The sequence below is a fragment of the Camelus ferus genome, chromosome 12 (assembly GCF_009834535.1).
Source record: "Camelus ferus isolate YT-003-E chromosome 12, BCGSAC_Cfer_1.0, whole genome shotgun sequence".
NCBI classification, from domain to species: Eukaryota; Metazoa; Chordata; class Mammalia; order Artiodactyla; family Camelidae; genus Camelus; species Camelus ferus.
The window spans coordinates 20,117,064-20,136,316 of NC_045707.1; the positions used below are offsets into that span (position 1 = coordinate 20,117,064).

The 19,253-nt window shown below is 51.9% G+C and overlaps 1 protein-coding gene across 7 annotated transcripts; it reads left to right on the plus strand.

Moving 5' to 3' along the window:
• The first annotated feature begins 64 nt into the window (after window positions 1-64).
• Window positions 65-19,098, plus strand: SMARCC2 (SWI/SNF related, matrix associated, actin dependent regulator of chromatin subfamily c member 2). 7 transcript variants are annotated; one of them, XM_032493080.1, is made up of 30 exons: window positions 65-242; window positions 2,309-2,428; window positions 3,010-3,095; window positions 3,561-3,642; window positions 3,744-3,836; window positions 4,448-4,517; window positions 4,748-4,817; window positions 5,512-5,587; window positions 5,743-5,874; window positions 5,981-6,096; window positions 6,739-6,863; window positions 7,851-7,910; window positions 8,065-8,102; window positions 8,371-8,501; window positions 8,788-8,859; window positions 10,505-10,618; window positions 11,081-11,234; window positions 11,916-12,008; window positions 12,241-12,360; window positions 12,453-12,515; window positions 12,809-13,067; window positions 13,313-13,474; window positions 13,748-13,812; window positions 14,044-14,179; window positions 14,254-14,420; window positions 14,796-14,930; window positions 16,031-16,412; window positions 16,720-16,803; window positions 17,077-17,142; window positions 17,699-19,098. In XM_032493080.1, exons 1-30 carry the CDS (start codon window positions 132-134, stop codon window positions 17,773-17,775), a joined length of 3,459 nt encoding a protein of 1,152 aa, XP_032348971.1. In that variant the 5' UTR covers window positions 65-131; the 3' UTR covers window positions 17,776-19,098. The 7 variants fall into 7 exon arrangements, with proteins under 7 accessions (XP_032348971.1, XP_032348972.1, XP_032348966.1 ...); XM_032493081.1 differs by having other exon boundaries at window positions 12,244-12,360; XM_032493075.1 differs by having other exon boundaries at window positions 16,720-17,142.
• Window positions 19,099-19,253: the final 155 nt, after the last annotated feature.

A 19,253-nucleotide genomic window follows, 5' to 3' on the forward strand; every position in this document is an offset into this window, starting at 1 on the left:
CCGGCCTAGGCGGCGGGAGGCGGCGGCCGCGGCGGCGGGAGGCGGCGGGAGGCGGGCGGAGGAGGAGGCGGAGGAGGCGGGAGCTGAGCTGAGCGGGGCGGGCGGCGGCGGCGGGGCCGGAGCCCGAGAAGATGGCGGTGCGGAAGAAGGACGGCGGCCCCAACGTGAAGTACTACGAGGCTGCGGACACCGTGACCCAGTTCGACAACGTGCGACTCTGGCTCGGCAAGAACTACAAGAAGGTACGCGGGCAGGGCCGCGCGGGGGCCGGGGGCGGGACAAAGGGACCGCGGCCCCGCGGCCCCCCCGGATCCTGCCCACCCTCCCGCGGCCCGCGGCCCGCGGCCCCTCCCCCGTGGCGCCGGGAGCAGCCCCAGCGCGCCCTCCGCCGCCCCGCGCCCCTCCCCCAGCCTCTTTTACCGCCCCCCCCCCCCCCCCCGGCTCTGATTCCAGCCCCCGCCCCCGCTGCTGCGCCCTCTGCCCCTTGTTTTTCTCCACTGCCCCGGCGGGTCCCGTTGCCAGCTGCCCACCCTCCTGTAAACCATCGCCTTCCGGGCTTTTCCGGGAGAGACGGCCGGGGGCGGACGGAATGCCCCCCCCGCCCCACAGCGTGCCCGCCACGGTGCCCGCCAGAGCTCCCCACGGAGCCAGGTACCAGCAGGGCTGAGGCCTCCCCTGTGCTTTGTGTGTGTTCAGAGAGACGATGAAAGCAAGAGGGTAAACAGCCACAGAGCAGGCCCTTGACTGCTCATCAGCCTGAAAAGGGCCCCCACCCCGGGATCACCTGTCTGCCGCTCGTCCCCCACCTCGGTCCAAGGGGCAACAGAACCTCTTTGGGAACCAGAGTATAGGAGTTCCTGGGCAGCGACCCCTTCTTAAACCACTCCTCAGTCTCACAGTGAAGTCACCCCGTCACCTGGGCGTGCATTGCCTTGGGTTTGGGGTTCAGAAGCTAAGACACGCTTTATGTCTGTAGACCCCCACCCCATAACAGGAGATAATAAGGTAATGAACAAAGGGTTCAAGAAGCCTTACCTGTCTTTTCTACCAGACCTCTTCCTGGTGGTGTCTTTGTCTTTAGGCCTGGTTGAAGGGAATCTCTCTACATAGAATTTTCCTCTGGAAATGATCTCTCTTCCTTCTCACTACCCCCAGTTAGGGGTTCTCTTTATGACTTTCCTTCGCAACCTAGTTCTTCCTGCCCAGCTTTGCAGCCTGCCAGAAATGTGATGGGCGGTTTAGGAGAACGCCCCTCTGATCCTGGTTATGAACCCGGCCCTGCTCTCGGAGGTCTCTCTGGGTGTCAGGATCCTGACAAACAGCTGCTGGATCTGTGGCTTGTCTGTTCCCCAGCGTGAGACTGTGGTTCCCAGGCTTTTACCTTTGACCTTTTGGAAGGAAGATCAGTCTAGGGGCTTAATCAATGGCCTCGGGGGATTGACAGCCTGTGACCTGGTTCAGCTTTCTAGCTCTTAGCTCTTTGTCGTTTACCTTTTCTTTGAGGGATCTCTGTACACCTCCCACTGAAAGGTGCACTTTTCTCTGTGATTAGGGTTGAGGAAAAAGGTGTCAAAAGGTAAAGTGAAAGCTAGCTTCCTGGCTCAGTTTTAAATGAGAACAGAAGGCTAGGATGCTAAGTAGCATACTGTGGAAATGTTTAAGAAGGCTTAAGGTTGCTTGTCTCGGGTACAGTTTCCTGAGAAATGACAGATGTTACCTTGCTGTTTCCCACCAGGCTGGGTAGTAGCTGGTCTTTCCCACCTAGGAAGGCCTTTGAAGACTTTTGTGTCCAGTTCCTCGCAGAAGCAGAGTGTACACTTCACTCTCCATCTGTCCGCCCCACCTTACTTCCTTGCACTTGCCTCATTAGGCTGTATTATAGGGGGAGTCTTGACCTGCCACAAAGTTACCCCAAGAAACAGACGGTTGTCTCGCTTAGAGCCTTGAAGATGTTGCTTCCATCTTCCATTCTGAAGTCCACGAATCTTTAGAATTTTACACCCCTCAGACATCAGGGTCCTGAAACCCCATTTTTAGGGTGTAGCTGAGGAAGAGTAGGAAGCCGCCTTTACCTCCGGCACACAACACTGGCCGCCTAGGCTGGGGGCAGCAGAATTTCAGCTTCCTGGTGAGGGGCATCTAGAGCCTCCCTTCTGCCATTTTCTTTATAGAGACTAGACACATCAGGAAAGAAAGACACTATTTTCTTCTGCCCTAGATGCTTCCAGAGCTCCTGAGGAAGAGATAAGGAAGATGGTGGACGACTGATCTGGGGTCTATTTTTCTTTCCTCTCCCTTGTTTCCCCAGTATATACAAGCTGAACCACCTACCAACAAGTCCCTGTCTAGCCTGGTTGTACAGTTGCTACAATTTCAGGAAGAAGTTTTTGGCAAACATGTCAGCAATGCACCGCTCACTAAACTGCCGGTGAGTGCAAAAAGCAAGGGGGTGAATCCTCCAAACCGGAAAGAGAGTTGTTTTCTATGTTTTTGTAAATGTCAAAATTTTGAGATTTGGATAATTTCCTACCATCATCTTTGCATTACTGGCTTGACCGAGTCCCCAGTTTACCAGTCCCTTTGTCCTAGTAATACTTTGTGCAACAGGTTGTCTTGGAGTATCTGAGCACAGTCATGAAACTCATGGAATGGTTAAAACATGTGAGATTTGCATTTGCATAGGCTTGTGTTCAAATCCTGGCTCTGCCACTTGGTATCTCTGTAATCTTGGTCCTTCATCTCTGGATGGGATTAATACATCTACCTTGTAGCGTTTCTGTAGTGGTTAAGGAGGTGACCTAGTAAAGTGCTTGGCACATGACGGGGCTTTGCGAATATTGGTTTCTTTTTCTCCCCTCTTCCGGGCCACGTGATACAATGGCACAGGGGTTAAAGAATTCCAGCTTCCAGAGGGAGATCAGTTCATCATGGGATTTTGTTAAAAGATTGTTAAGCCATAAGACAATTCAGGATGTAATTCTCACATACTTCTCTGTCTCAATTTTGTAGATCAAATGTTTCCTAGATTTCAAAGCAGGGGGCTCCCTGTGCCACATACTTGCAGCTGCCTACAAATTCAAGAGTGACCAGGGATGGTGAGATGCCTTCTCGTCTGTCTTCTGTGCTTCTTATCTTTAGTTTAGAGGGAATCCCCCTTTATGATTACCTGGGGTCTTTGTGGGGTGGGAGAGCACAGACATTCTCGCAAGTCTCTTACTTTGCTAGGTCAGCAGGCCTGACTTGCTAGGTCAGAAAAATGGCTGGAAGTCAGAGCCAACATAGACTCTAGGAATGAGTGAATGTGTGTGTGTGTACATCAGCATGTGTGTTAGAGAGGAAAAGGGATTCTTAGGTTGGCATCTCAAGCTTTTCTTTGTCCTTTTGGACTAAATATGAAGTGATTCATGGAGTTGAGATTAGTGAACCCCAGATCCCAGGTGATTTTGGCAAAACTGAAGGCAAGATTGCCTCCTAATTTCCCATGTTAAAAAAGTCACATACTCTAACCTCGTCCCCAGTCTTGAGCTTTGCCACTTACTAGATTATTGCCTCTTCACAAGGCGGCGTTACGATTTCCAGAATCCATCACGCATGGACCGCAATGTGGAAATGTTCATGACCATTGAGAAGTCCTTGGTGCAGGTAATTGTCAAGAGCCTCCCGCATCCATCTCCCTTCCCTCAGTGAGAATCCGAAACACCCTTTTCCTGTGACCTCATCCCATTTATTTCTTCTCCCCACAGAATAATTGCCTGTCTCGACCTAACATTTTTCTGTGCTCAGAAATTGAACCCAAACTGTTAGGGAAATTAAAAGACATTATCAAGAGACATCAGGTGAGTGGATGGGTCAGGAGAGGTTTCAGAAACTCCATGACCCTCTTCCTGATGTTTTCCCTGCAAGAAGCTGCCCTGAGGTAGCCCTACCTACTTGGAAAAATATTAGAATTAAAGCATTGAGCCTCTCTTTTTGTCTGTTTCTCCATTTCCCAGTCTTGACAGGTTTGGATCACTGTTCCTAGAGACTGCTTGGGCCTGGCGGGGAGGGGCATCTGCTTCCGTTGAGCTAGAGGTTGTCTAATTCCAGATAAATGAAATTTTTGCTCTTTGTAACTCTATAATAACAAGCAGGTGTCGCTGGGACGTACAGGGGCATAAAATTGACTTTACATTTCCCATGTGTAATAGATTGTCTTTTCAGAGGGTTATCTGTAGCAATTTTCAATTCTTTGACTTTTCTCCATTATTAGCACAATCCCAGTTATTTCCCTCTGCCACTCAGCTGATGTGTGCTTGGAGAATGCAAACTAACTTTAATACCATTCTGAGCAAGATCTAATTAGGAAGGCATAGCTGTGGTTAAGTCTTACTTTGGTTTATTTACACCCGTGAGTCATTCGGAGGGGTCCATAACCTCTGCTTTACCTGCTTCTCCTTGTGCCATACAGGGAACAGTCACTGAGGATAAGAACAGCGCCTCCCATGTTGTGTGTCCTGTCCCGGGGAACCTGGAGGAAGGTGAGACTGGGGTTTTCTTGGTCACTGCAGTGGATGGCTTGGACTAGGAAGTGGAGGACAACTCAGCAGCTACATAGGGCCTGGGCTCCTCTCTCCTTTCAACCCTGAATCTTCCTACCATCTTTGTTCCTATTCCTAGGGTCCCTGCTGCAGCAGGCGTTGGGTACAGAGTTATTTTTGGTGCATATCCCTTTAGCTTATGTCTCTCCCTGCTCTGTCTCTGTCCCCAGAGGAATGGGTGCGGCCAGTCATGAAGAGGGATAAGCAGGTTCTTCTGCACTGGGGCTACTATCCTGACAGGTGAGGACGGGTTCCTGGGGCAGGTGTAGGTACAGGAGCCAAACTGAGACGCCCTAGAGCATATAGCAGAGCAAGAAGGCACTCTTTAGGGGTTATTTTTAGGTCTGTTAATTTGTTCTCTGCTCCCCACCCCCCCACCCCCGTTATGCAAATCCTAAGTCTTGGACATACTAGACAAGGCTTAGGCTAAAAGGATGGGGGTTTTTTGTGTGAAATGATTATCATAGTATAATTTTTGATAAGTAAATGGTAGAAATAATCTAAATGTCTAAGAGTGGGAAAATGTTTCAACAAATTTGTGTATCTAGTCAGTGGGCTGTTTTGCAGCTTTTAAACTGATAGACGTAAGATAGATAATTTGTAGGTGAATATTGTAAAAAGTAGGATGTAGTTATTATTGCAGTTATGTGAAAACAAAATTGTACAGAAAAAAGTTACTGGGGGAACAAATGCGCTGAATATCACAAGTATCTGTGTTAGGGTGATCCTTTTCCTTCTTCTGCTTTTGAAATGATTTATGATCATTTGTATTTTATACTGAAAAGAATCCCAATATTAATTGGAAAAATAATCTTGCCAAAAAATAATCCAACAACCCAATACTTTTTCTAAATGGAAAAGGGAAAAAATTTGCGCTTCGTTTTTCCATGACTCCATCCCACTGATTCTGGTTCACGCTTAATCCCCATGGCAGTTATGACACGTGGATCCCAGCCAGTGAAATTGAAGCATCTGTGGAAGATGCTCCAACTCCTGAGAAACCTAGGAAGGTGAGCTTTTCTTGTCCGCCCCTGTCATCCCCCAAGAAGAGTGCCAGGACCAGCCCACTCTTTGGAGGTGAAGCAGAGGCTCCTGTGTTAAGGGTCCACAGACAGAGCTGGGGCCTCCAGGCCTCTCTCCAGCACAGTCTGCCTTTGTGCTTCAGGTTCATGCAAAGTGGATCCTGGACACAGACACCTTCAATGAATGGATGAACGAGGAAGACTACGAAGTAAATGATGACAAAAACCCCGTCTCCCGCCGAAAGAAGATTTCAGCCAAGACACTGACCGATGAGGTGAAAGCTCCTCTTCTTTTCTTCCTTGAGCCTTTAGCTTAAGTCTCAGAACAAGTCTTCGCTGGAGATTGTTGGCTGACATTTGCCCCAATTCTCCAATTTGCAGGTGAACAGCCCAGATTCAGATCGACGGGACAAGAAGGGGGGGAACTATAAGAAGAGGAAGTGCTCCCCATCTCCTTCACCGACCCCAGAAGCCAAGAAGAAGAATGCTAAGAAAGGGTAGGCTAGCCCCTAGCCTGCCCCACCTTCACAGCTCTGTCCATATCCTGTTGAAGGCAGGAAGGACAAATCCCTTCCCTTAACCACTGGGCCCTGACCTGGGTGAGCCTGAGACAGAGCTGAGGAGGCCTTCTGTAGCTGGCCAGTGGTTGGTTCTGGTCCCGGCCACTAGTAAACTCAATCTCGAAATGAAAGGTCTTCACCTCTTCCCATCACTCTGTAGTGATTGGTTTCTCTTTTTGCTCAGCCCTGCCCTCAGGATTCTCTCTCTCTCTCTCTTTCCCAGCTTTATTGAGGTGTAGTTGACATACAGCTTCGTATAAGGTGTACAGCATCATGATTTGGTATACATACATCATGAAGTGATCATCACGATAAGTTAGGTGAACATCCATTATCTCATATAGACACAAAACTGAAGAAATAGAAAAACAAGTAAATGATATTTTTTCCCTTGTGTTGAGAACTCTTAGGATTTACCCTCTTAGCAGCTTTCATGTGGACCACACAGTGGTGTTACTTGTATTTATCACGTTCATCACAGTCCCTTTGGGAATCTCTCTTTCCTTTCTCGAACCTCAACTTCCAAAGGTTCCTTGTCTAAGGAGGACTCAGTTCCCTTGCACTGTCTTTCCTCCTCAGTCCCTCAACACCTTACACCAAGTCAAAGCGTGGCCACCGGGAAGAGGAGCAGGAAGACTTGACAAAGGACATGGATGAGCCCTCACCGGTCCCCAATGTGGAAGAGGTGACACTGCCCAAAACAGGTATGGACCAGGCCGCCCGCCTCTCCCAGTCCTGCCCCTCCTGTGTCAAACCCCTTGGTTAGGCTGACCTCTCAGGCACAGCTTCAGCGTAGAGGACCTTGCCCTTCAGCTTAGTTAGTTATTGGAATCGTTTTCATCACCACAGACAATCCTCTGACTTCATATCCATGTCTGAGTTGAGGACTGTGCTCTATACTTGACAGTAGTTGTCTCTAAACTCAGGGTTATACACTACTGGCAGTAAAATGTATTTGAGCACAAATTATATACACATACTGTTTACTGCTACTTTAGGAACATTATAAAACAGGCAAATGTTATCTAAAAATGGGAAAATGTAAAGAATAAGACTAAAAAGCAAATACAAACAGAAGTCCTAATGCTCTCAGCCTGTGTTCCAGTGGGCCATCTTTCACATCTTCACTTTGGAGACCGCTGATCTGCAGTGCTGCTTACAGCCTATATTCCACAGACGTCCAGGAGTGTGTTTCAGGAGTAGGGCCGGGGAGGCCACTGAGAGAGAGGCCTTCCAGCTCCTATCCCCTCATCAGTCAGGGCAGCTCTCCTCTCTGTCCGTGTTTCCTCCCAAACTTTAATGTATGAATTCAGTTGAGGCGAGTGTCCTTTGCTTTCAAAAATGTTTTAAGATTTGCTCAGACTCTATCTCAGTCTCTTAAGAACTTACAGACACATAGATGAAGACAAGGGTTTATCAAAGACAAGAATGCTGTATGAATGTACATAGAAGACACCTCTTTATAAGAAAGAAGTTGAGTTAAATGAATTTTTGGCAGGAGAAGGGGGGAAGGTGGCCAGGCCAGTGAATTTCAAGCCCTAGAATGATTGTGACTGGGGGAAGTTACTACATTTTGTCATCAGATGGAGCAGGATTTTGAAGAAAGTGAGCTCTCTGAAACTGTTAACAGTGGAGGTGAAGGTCTGATTTAGGCAGAACCTATCTGATAAAGTGACTCTCTCCTCTGGCAGTCAACACTAAGAAGGACTCAGAGTCAGCCCCAGTCAAAGGAGGCACCATGACTGACCTGGGTAAGACGGGGAGCTCGGGGCAAGGCATCCAGAGCCTGAAGGAGGGGAGGGGACGCTGCCACCCGCCCCTGCCTGCTGGGGCCTTTCAGAGAGCACACTTGTCCTCCCCTGCCTCAGGAGGCTCCAGCCTTCTATCTTGATGTCTCTCTTTCAGATGAACAGGAGGATGAAAGCATGGAGACCACGGGCAAGGTGGAGCCAGTTTAGAGAGGCCCTACCTCTCTATGTGATTCTGACTTGTGATTACAAAATTCCTTCTACCCAGAACGTTCCACTGCCCAGACTCTTCCCACCCCAGACTTGTTGCTCAAAAAACTCTGACCCTGTCAGAGTCCTGGGGCCCATAACTGTTGATTCCCACCCCCATCTCTAGTGCCCACATTCCTGGGAGGTGGGAGAAGCACGGGGTTGCTGGGGCGAAATGGAAATGCTGAGAGTCCAGCAGCCTCCATACTCATAGGATGAAGATGAGAACAGCACAGGGAACAAGGGGGAGCAGACCAAGAACCCAGACCTGCACGAGGACAACGTAACTGAGCAGACCCACCACATCATCATCCCCAGCTATGCTGCCTGGTTTGACTATAACAGGTAGCAGTGCTTCAGCGTCTCATTAAACCCTTACTTCCCTGCTGCTGGGGCTCAGCGTGCTGTTCCTCCTCCTGCCTCCAAATAAGTTATTTCTTCCTCAGCCAGACAGGCCCGGGTACAGTTCAGTTTTAGTGGGGCTTCTGGCCTCTTTGAATCATCCAGCCCTGGCGGGAAGTTCTCTCCAAGCGTCTCATCCTTCCTGCCCGCCCCATCTTTGGGCTTTTCCTCTTTGAGGCTCCCGTCTCTCCACTGGCGCCTTCTGAGCACACCCTGACTTCTCTTGCAGTGTTCATGCCATAGAGCGGAGAGCGCTCCCCGAGTTCTTCAACGGCAAGAACAAGTCCAAGACTCCAGAAATGTAAGGAAACCTCAGCTCGTGATTCTCTCTCCCTCCTGCCCCCCATTCACCCTTCCCAATCCAGTTTAGCAAACATTTCTTGAGCTTCTTCCACGAGCCAGGCCCTGTGCTAGGCTTCCAAAGACGTGGTCCCTGTCCACAGACACCCCCAGCCTGCTTGTCTAGGATCTGCCTGGGGGCGTGCTTTTCTGTACAAAACAGGTATCTGCCCCAGTGCCTCCATTTCTTTCAACAGGGCACAGAGCCTTTCCATCCATAATTACTGACGCCATCTAAAATGCACACATCCCTGGCACAAGTAATAGCTTTGACTAAAATGTAAGTGACTGTTACTAGGCTGGTCCCTGAGAATAGGTTTTGATAGAAAAAAAATGGGAGGAGGAACTGTGAAGACCCAAGTCTGTGAATTAAGGGATGGAGAGGGCTCTCTGGAGAGAAGTATTTTATAAAGTGGGGGCTTGGGGTTCAGAAGTTTTCATGTCCTTCAAGGCTCCCCCTCAGGCCAGACTTGCTTGGCTTTGGATGAGTTTGGCCATCTTCTGTGATTAGGGATGCTCCAGGATAAATGTGGTGAGGCAGGTGAGACTTAGTGCTGAGCTCAGGCCCCCTGAGAACTGAACAAGCTTGCTTCCCGGCCGGTCCTCAGCTTCCCCGCTCCTCACTCTGAGGCCACCCTCCCTTCAACTGTGTTTCTTTCCCCGTAGCCTGGTTTGGTTCTCTCCTCCTCCTCTTCCTGGGGAGAGCAGTGTGTGCAGAAGCCTTGCTCTCTCCAGAGAAAAAGGAAGGCGTGACAGGTGACATGAGTTCACCGTGATCTGCAGGCAGGGTTGGAACTTGAGCTGTTCTACACTGTGCACTCTCAGTATGAGATCGTAAATGATGGTAGTTGCCTGCATGCGTGGAGTGCTTTACTGTCTCCCAGGCACTGCCCTTAGTGTCCTACATACCTCAACTAATTGAATCTTCACATCAGCTTCAGAGGTAGGTCCTATTATCTTCAGTTTCCCGATAAGGAAACTGAGGTAGAGAGGGGTTAAGTCGCTTGCTTAAGGTCACACAGCTCGTCAGTAGTAAGACTGGGACATGAATCCTTTAGCTCATGTTCTCAAGCTTTACACCACACAGCAGCTACCATTTTTGGAGCTCTGCCAGCGTGGCCGGCATTGTACTTCATCTTTACAGACCCTTCTGATTCTCAGCAGACACTTTACACGTGAGGAAATTGAGGTTCAAAAAATCTAAGCAACTTGCCCAGGGCTGTCACGGGAGAACTAGGATTTGAACTTAGACGTTTCCACCTTCAAAACGTGTATTCTCAGTACCACGTCATGCTGACTAGGTGGGTGCGCCAATAAGGACTCCCTTCCCTTTAGCATCTGCCTTTGGAGTTAAGGGCACCTTTTCTTACCTTTTGATTCCTTGTTCATAAGTTGGATGAAACATCCCCAAGTATAGCCAAGGAGATAATTTATTTAACTAACAACATCAAGGGTTTGAATACCTTGCGTCTAGCACACAGTAGACCCAAGGTGGGACTTGAGCCAGGTGAGTTCTTCTGTCCCTGTCACCTAGGAGGAGTCCTTAGCCCTCGTGTCATCTTCCCTACCCTCCAGCCCTCTCATCGTTCACCTCTTTCTCTTCTAAGCTACCTGGCCTATCGAAACTTCATGATCGACACTTACCGGCTGAACCCGCAGGAGTATCTCACATCCACTGCCTGCCGCAGGAACCTGGCGGGCGATGTCTGCGCCATCATGAGGTGGGTCTGCAGCTCAGGGGCAGGGGTATGTGAGGATGTCTGCCCACAGATGCCTCTTGGCTGGGGTAGAGAGGCCAGCAAGGAGCATAGGGGACGAGTGGGAAAAGCACCTCTAGAGAAAGGTGAAGTTCAGGTTTGGTCACCTGAGGGAGTGGCAGTGGCAGTCTCTAAAGGGTGGAGGAAGGAAAGGAGCAGGTCTGTGGAGAAGGATCCTGGTTCACTTTACTAGCTATCCAGCGAGATACCCAAGAAGAGATGTTAAGTAGGCGGGTGGATAGGGAGAGGGGCCCCAGCTGTGGTGTAGACTTGGCTGTCACTGGCATTTGGGTGGTGGGAGGAGGTGGGATTTCTCAGGGCGTAGAAAGAGCAGAGAAGAGGGTGCCCCACCTCCACCCCAGCTCTCCTCTGGGTGTGCCTGTCTGGCTGTCCCGTGTGACTCCGTCTCTGCCTCTCTCCTCACAGAGTCCATGCCTTCCTAGAACAGTGGGGTCTTATTAACTACCAGGTGGATGCTGAGAGTCGACCAACCCCAATGGGGCCTCCACCCACCTCTCACTTCCACGTCCTGGCGGACACACCATCAGGGCTGGTGCCTCTGCAGCCCAAGACCCCGCAGGTAGGGTGAGGGGCTGTGGGGACAGGGTGGGGTGGGGCAAAACGGGGCTTCTTTGGACTTTTCTTTTCTGGTTTTTTAGGATAATGGTTCAGGAGTGTTTTGAGGCTTCTTCCTTTTCCATGAGATGCAAAGGGCCACAGGAATCAGCCCCGTGTGTTTAGCACCCTCTCTCAGCCTTTGTACCTAAGACTGGGAGGACGTGCTGAGGGAGAAGAGATGTTCCTTGCCCTCAGGGAGCAGACAGGCTCATGTAGGGGATGAAGCAGATACAGAAAAATGGCTTAAAATTAAATTGCATGAAATTTTTTAACTTTGTCATGTTTCCAACATTTTTTCATTTTTGCCTCATAGTTTTTTTTCACTTCCATTTTTTTTCACTTCCATTTCATACATTACAAAAATTAAGAGGAGAAAGGTTATGTGGCTTGCCCAAGGTCACAGCATATTAAATCCAGGATTAGAACCTACTTGTCCAGCTCCTAAGAGAACTGTAAAGATATGTGTGAATACCAATGGGTAACATGCCAACTACTGATCTAATTAATCATTAAGGGAACACGGAGGAGTGGCATGAGTGCCCCCCGAACTTGCGGGCCGCCCAGCATTTGGTCTTGAGGCCTCCAGGGCCTCGGCCTGCTCGTTCCTTGCCCAGCCTCCATGACGCCAAGCTCTGTCCCCCAGGGCCGCCAGGTTGATGCTGATACCAAGGCTGGGCGAAAGGGCAAAGAGCTGGATGACCTGGTGCCAGAGACGGCTAAGGGCAAGCCAGAGCTGGTAGGTGGGGTGTAGACCCCGCTGGGCTTCTTATTTGCCCCTTAACTGGGGGGCCCCTGCCCGGGAAGAAGAGCCTTGAGAGCAGAGGACCGCAGCAGTGAGGGAGGAAGTCCTGCCCAGGGGTGTCCCTGGCTGCGGGAAGGAAGCTCCTTCTGTCTGTTCTCTCTCTCTGTCTGCCCCTGGCTCCTGGTGGCCACTCGGACTCACCTCTTTCTTTCCCCTCCACAAATAGCAGACCTCTGCTTCCCAGCAAATGCTCAACTTCCCTGACAAAGGCAAAGAGAAACCAACAGATATGCAGAACTTCGGGCTGCGCACAGACATGTACACGAAGAAGAACGTACCCTCCAAGGTACGGGGGTGCGGGCTGCCCGGGGGGAGTGCACCTTCACTCCTCTGGGGCTGTGGGCGCCTCTCTCTGACCTGCCCCTGTTTCCCCTGCAGAGCAAAGCTGCGGCCAGTGCCACTCGAGAGTGGACAGAACAGGAGACCTTGCTACTCCTGGAGGTAACTGGGGCAAGGGGAGGAGAGTCCTTCGAAAACAGAAGTGGCCAGGGTGCTGGATGCAGTCATGAGTAGGGAGAGCATTATCTTGCCCTGGGGACCAGCTCCAGGCCAGGGATTTGGGCCATTTCGTTAACTCCTGGTCCTCTTAGTGCTACTTGGAGGTCCCCTTGGCCCCAGCAGAGTGCACAAATACCAGGACACGGAGCTTTGAAGCCAGACCCGCCTAGCGGGATGGGGGGAGCGGACCTTCAAGGGAAGTGGCTAAGTAAGTGAAGTTGTATTTCCACCACCAGGCACTGGAAATGTACAAAGATGACTGGAACAAAGTATCAGAGCACGTGGGAAGCCGCACGCAGGACGAGTGCATCTTGCATTTTCTTCGGCTTCCCATTGAAGACCCATACCTGGAAGACTCGGAGGCCTCCCTGGGCCCCCTGGCCTACCAGCCCATCCCCTTCAGCCAGTCGGGCAACCCAGTGATGAGCACCGTTGCTTTCCTGGCCTCTGTTGTCGATCCTCGAGTGGCTTCTGCTGCCGCGAAGTCAGCCCTAGGTAACGTGGAGGGGTCCTGGCCCTCTTTGGTTTGCATTTGAAGGGCTGGGTACTCAGGCTGTGAAACCTCCTCAAGCTTGGCTGCCCTCCTGGCCTTTCTGCTGCTGGCATCAGCCCAGGCAGCTGTCCACCTCCGTGCGGGTTTAGATGAAGAGATGGGCTTGTGAAGGTGCTCTTACAGGGAGAGCCAGAACTGCCTACCTGCCCCCTCCCAGCCTCTTCCTCTCTGGGTTTGGGTCTTACAGAAGAATTCTCCAAAATGAAGGAAGAGGTTCCCACAGCCTTGGTGGAGGCCCATGTTCGGAAAGTGGAAGAAGCAGCCAAAGTGACAGGCAAGGCGGACCCAGCCTTTGGTCTAGAAAGCAGTGGCATTGCAGGAACCACTTCTGATGAGCCTGAGCGGATCGGTAAGGCCTGCACCTTCCTGGATTCTTCCCTTTTTACCAAGACCCAGAGCCTCTTGGCCTCCTCGTGCTGTTCCTGCCTCCAGTTGGCCTCAGAACACAAGAGATATGGGGAGAAGTGGGTGAGGTTTTTATTTTCCCTGGAACTTTACCTTGGGGACTGTGGCTCCCCGCTGGTCCTCTCGCTAAGAGCTTAGCTAGGAGAAGAGGCTGTTAGAAAAGTGTTGCAAACAGACTCTGTCAGACATTTCCCATTTCCTCTTCCCCTGGGCCCAGAGGAGAGCGGGACTGACGAGGCACGGGCAGAGGGCCAGGCCACGGAGGAGAAGAAGGAGCCCAAGGTATCTCAGGACTGATGTGGGCTGGGAGGGTGGAGGGGCCAGGCGTGGACCGTGGAGGGGGAAGCTGGCTCTGTTCGGCTCAGGCAGGCGTGGGCTGGGCTTGGATGGGGCCGCGTCCCGGAGGCAGGTCACCTCCCAAGTAAGAGGCATGAACTCAGTTCCTGGTCTGAGCCCTCTGCGTGCAAACCAGCCTCCCTGATGCTCTCCGCTCTCCTTTCCCTGGGACTTCAGGAGCCGCGAGAAGGAGTTGGGACTGTAGAGGAAGAAGCAAAGGAGAAGACCAGCGAGGCACCCAAGAAGGATGATGAGAAAGGCAAGGAAGGCGACAGCGAGAAGGAGTCAGAGAAGAGTGATGGGGACCCAATAGGTGAGCCACCAGTGTGGTGGTCGGGGCCAGAGAATGAAGAGGCTGTAGGGCTGACGACCCCTTTCCTGGCCCAGTTGATCCGGAGAAAGAGAAGGAGCCCAAGGAAGGGCAGGAGGAAGTGCTGAAGGAAGTGGTGGAGTCAGAGGGGGAGAGGAAGACGAAGGTGGAGCGCGACATCGGCGAGGGCAACCTGTCCACCGCCGCCGCTGCCGCCCTGGCCGCTGCTGCCGTGAAGGCCAAGGTGAGGGCCAGAGACCCAGGGGAGGAGATTCCCCTTCCCTAATCTCCCGTCACCTGGAGGAAGTCCTTCCTGGTCGCCCTTCAGGTATTGCTGGCCTCTTTCCTTTTTCTTTTGATCATGAGAGGGGGCCCCAGTCATCACTTCTCTAAGCTGTTTTAAGCCTTTGCCGTTGGGCCTGTTCTCACCCTTGAATTATTTGACGTTGTCTTATCCTTTGCCCCTGTAAAGACAGTCGAGCCCATGCTGTTCTTCTGGGTTGTGACCACAGCAAGTTATGTCTTAAAACCTGCCAGCCTCCGCACTACCCTTCTCTGCCCCAGAATGTCTGCAGCTGGGTCCTCCTGCTGACGGGCCGCCCCACCCCTCCTTCCTTAGCACCTGGCTGCCGTGGAGGAGAGGAAGATCAAATCTCTGGTGGCCCTGCTGGTGGAGACCCAGATGAAAAAGTTGGAGATCAAACTCCGGCACTTTGAGGAGCTAGAGACCATCATGGACCGGGAGCGAGAAGCGGTGAGTTGTGTCGCCTGTAGAGGCCAGCCAAGCCCCGGGCCCCCACCTTAACACTGAGCTGGGCCTCAGTTTAGGACGGAGAGGGCAGCAGTTTTTTTGATTAGTTGCAGACTCCTTAATTTGGGATAGCTGACCCTTGAACAAAGCAGGGGTTAGGGGCGCTGATGCCCCCACACGGTTCAGAAATCTACATATAACTTTACAGTCAGCTCTTTCTGTGCAGAGAGCCTGAGGCTGACAGGGCTTCATAGCAGAGCCCAGGCCAGGGCAAGAGGAGCCGGCCCAGGTGGTTAAGAACAAGTGAGCCACAGGTGGAGCCTGGAGACCAAGGTCCTACAGAATGTCTGCTCCATGGGGGAGATTCCAGTCATTTTTTTATTACTTCATCTCCAGGTCCTTGAATGGTGCTTGGCCCGGAGTAGACTCTCAATAAATATTTGTTGAGTGATCGAACAAATCCAAGGGCTTCAGGTCCAGGATGTGAACATAGAAAGGGGATGGGATGGACAAGATGTTGAACCATTTTGTTTTTGAGAAAATATAAACAAAATAGAAGACAGGGACCCTGACTCTGATCTCCTTAAAAACATCAAATATACAGTATGGAGACATCTAAAACAGTGCTTAAAGTGTCTGATAAATGTAAATTAAGAGATTTCTGATCAAGTATAAAAATCCTGGGAGATAACAGAATAAAGGCAAAGCTCAGGGGCTAGTGAGTTGATCTGGGGTGGCTTCCTAAGAGTCGTTAGTTTTTCTCCAGTTTTGAAGGAAGAAAAGAATATGAATTGACATGAGGAACTAGAGGGTTTTCCAAATTAACGTTATGACAAATTCAAAGCTTTGGAGCTGAAATGAGCAAGGGCTACCACCAGATGAGCTCCACCGCAGTGAGAAGCTCTGTGGGCCGCCAGATCTGCTGGTGGGAATTGGTGAGGAGAGGGCAGGGAGGACAGAGGAAGCCAAGCACAAGATTGAGATTTGGCGTGGGAAACTTCCAGAACAAAAGTCTGGGTTTGTCAGGAGACAAAGCAGGGGGCAAGGCCTTTTCCCTTAGGACCTTCTGAACCCGGATAACAGTACTCAATTGCCACTGGCAGCTGGAGTACCAGAGGCAGCAGCTCCTGGCTGACAGACAAGCCTTCCACATGGAGCAGCTGAAGTATGCGGAGATGCGGGCTCGGCAGCAGCACTTCCAGCAGATGCACCAGCAGCAGCAGCAGCCACCGCCGGCCCTGCCCCCGGGCTCCCAGCCCCTCCCAGCTGCAGGCGCTGCTGGGCCGCCCAGCGTCCACGGCTTGGCTATGGCTCCGGCCTCTGTGGCCCCTGCTCCTGCCGGCAGTGGGGCCCCTCCTGGAAGCTTGGGCCCCACTGAACAGATTGGGCAGGCAGGGTCAACTGCAGGGCCACAGCAGCAGCAGCCAGCTGGAGCCCCCCAGCCTGGGGCAGTCCCACCAGGGGTACCCCCCCCTGGACCCCATGGTGAGTGATGGGATCTGGAACTCTTGCTGACTAGAGGGATTGGGATGGATGTTCCTGTCCTCCTCAAAGGGGATATGTGATAGGACTGGAGATCATTTCTACAGGTGGGCCCACCTCAGTTACATCCCTAAGCCAGCAGGAGTCCCTCCTCGACCCAGAGTTTTGTTCTAAGGATTTGCCACTTATTCTAGTATCAGGAAAGAGCAAGGTGGTGCCTAGGAGTGGATAGGTTACCTCACTGTGAAAGTGAGTTGGTGAGCGAGATTTTATGTCTCTAATCTTCTCAATCTCTCCTCTTTGTTCCCAGGCCCCTCACCGTTCCCCAACCAACAAACTCCTCCCTCAATGATGCCAGGGGCAGTGCCAGGCAGCGGGCACCCAGGCGTGGCGGGTAATGCTCCTTTGGGTTTGCCTTTTGGCATGCCGCCTCCCCCCCCTGCTCCATCCATCATCCCATTTGGTAGCCTAGCCGACTCCATCAGTATTAACCTCCCCCCTCCTCCTAACCTGCATGGGCATCACCACCATCTCCCGTTCGCCCCGGCCACTCTCCCCCCACCTAACCTGCCTGTGTCCATGGCGAACCCTCTACATCCTAACCTGCCGGCGACCACCACCATGCCATCTTCCTTGCCTCTCGGGCCGGGGCTCGGATCCGCCGCAGCCCAGAGCCCTGCCATTGTGGCAGCTGTTCAGGGCAACCTCCTGCCCAGTGCCAGCCCACTGCCAGGTGAGAAGGGTCCTGGAGGGGAGAAGGGTGAGGGAGAGGGGTCCATGTGGAGGGCTGGAGGGCAGGTGGGGAGGGGTTCAGGCACTAGAGCTTCCACGATCCTTTTTGAACGCTCTGATAAAATTAGAATACAGGAGGGAAGGGCCTCTCTGGCTGTCCTCCACCATTCCCTAGCCTGGCAGCTGCCACCTCTGGGATGACGTTGGGGCCTTTCACTGGTGGGTCACGGAGGAGTCCTGTGGCACAGAGCATCTCAGTTGTAACTGGAAAAACAGCTACTTGTTTGCATGATGATTGGAGTCCCCTTTGCTTGTTCCCCTCACGTTCAAGTGCCTCATTTAGAGAGTTCCCTTGGGGCAGGAGGATGATTTGGGGGTATACCAGTTTTCCCAGGGTGTGATGGGAGAGGGTGCTGGGGAAAAGAAGTTGTACATTGTGGGTGTTCATTCATTGCCCGTCCATTGCATGCCAAGCCCTGTTGTCTGTCTGTGGTGGTCTGGGTCTGGAGCCCTCTCTCCCACACACCCCAGCTGATGCAGCTTCCTTCTCTCCACAGACCCAGGCACCCCCCTGCCTCCAGACCCCACGGCCCCGAGCCCAGGCACGGTTACCCCTGTGCCACCCCCACAGTGAGGAGCCAGCCAGACATCTCTCCCTCACCCCACATGGAGATCAAGGGTCCAGGAACAGCCCTCTCCCCACCACTGGGACCCTCCCCCAGCCTGGAGAGTTCATCACTACGTAAGGAAAGCTCCTGCCCCTCCAAAGCCCCCACCATGCCCGTCAGAGGCGTGCATTTTTATATCGGATTGTTCAAGGACTCCTGTTTGAAAGATGTTTCTAATGTCTGGGAGAGAAGATAGGACGGGGATGCTGCCCTCAAAGGAAGGGCTGGGGGAAGGTGTTTATACAAGGTTCTAATTAACCACTTCTAAGGGTGCACCCCCTCAAAACTACTGCATTTTTTTATCGATGAAAAAAAGATGAAGCCCTTTAAAAGGAAGTAGAGAGATTTTAAAAAGCCACATTGGAGCTCCCTCCACTCAGTGGAAAAAATCCAACTTTTACATTTTTTGGAGGAGGGAGGGGAGAGTTTTAGGAAAGGGGAAGAGGGTCTGGGGATAGAATAGGGTGCAGAATCTGTCTCCTCCAGCCCCTCATTAGTAACTCAGTCAGCTCCCCCTCAGCCACCCACCCCCCAGTTTATTCCCTCTAAGCTCTCCAGCTGCTTCCTCATTGTTGCTGTTTTAGGCCACCCCAGCTCAGCCAATGACCCCTTTCCCTCTGAATGTCAGTTTTGTGTTTTTTAAAAGTCACCTGCGTAGTTGATGTCAGTGTATGTGTATTTGGTGGGGAAACATTTTTGGGGATTCCTGTGGTAGGTAGTAGAGGAGGAAAGGGCACAGGGGGCTATTCTGTCTCCTTCCCTCGGCTGTCAGCGAGCGGGCTCCCCGAGGACACCGAGAGGGGAGCTGTAAGAGGATGGGGAGTTTTAAAAACCTGACATTGTCAAAAAGCACTTAAGCACCTCCTTCTCTGACTTGGTGGGTTACCCCTCTTGCCTCTTCCGTCTCCCACCAAGACCTTCAGAATCTTGGCTGGTAGCTAGGGACTCCCTGGGATTTAGGGGCAGCGGTCAGGGGCCGGGGGATGGTGCCTGACCTGGGGTAGTGCCGACCACCAGCAGCTCGACCACCAGCTTGCAGCTCGGCTCTGCTCCCCAGATTCCAGCGCCCCCGGTTCCAGCTCTCCCCTCTTCATCCTTGTGTGAAGGCAGAAGTGATTCCAGGCTCTCCAACCATTCTTCTAGTTCCCTCCCACCAGGCCCTTTGTTCCTCATGTCCCCATGTTTCTCTTCCTCTGCGTCTTGGCACCTTCTGTTCAAAAGTTTTCTGTAAATTTTTTTTCTTTTTCTTTTTTTTTTTTTTTTTATAAATTAATTTGCTTTCAGTTCCATCTTGTGGATGCCTTCTGTGTTCTCTTACCTGTGGCTGTTAGGCAGGGGGACTGGGCTGGGGGCAGCATCCCTGGAGTCCTTCCCAGGGGCATTCACTGGGGCTAGAGGCACTCGGCAGGCCATAGGCCCGCAGACACTGGGCCTCTCTCCACAG

What these genes read in the sequence shown, in the direction of transcription:
- SMARCC2 (XM_032493075.1), top strand. Translation starts at nt 132, where the DNA reads ATGGCGGTGCGGAAGAAGGACGGCGGCCCCAACGTGAAGTACTACGAG. An exon ending in TTGAGAAGTCCTTGGTGCAG is followed by an intron (nt 3,643 to 3,743) that starts GTAATTGTCAAG and finishes TTCTCCCCACAG; the next exon opens with AATAATTGCCTGTCTCGACC. An exon ending in GAGTGATGGGGACCCAATAG is followed by an intron (nt 14,180 to 14,253) that starts GTGAGCCACCAG and finishes TTCCTGGCCCAG; the next exon opens with TTGATCCGGAGAAAGAGAAG.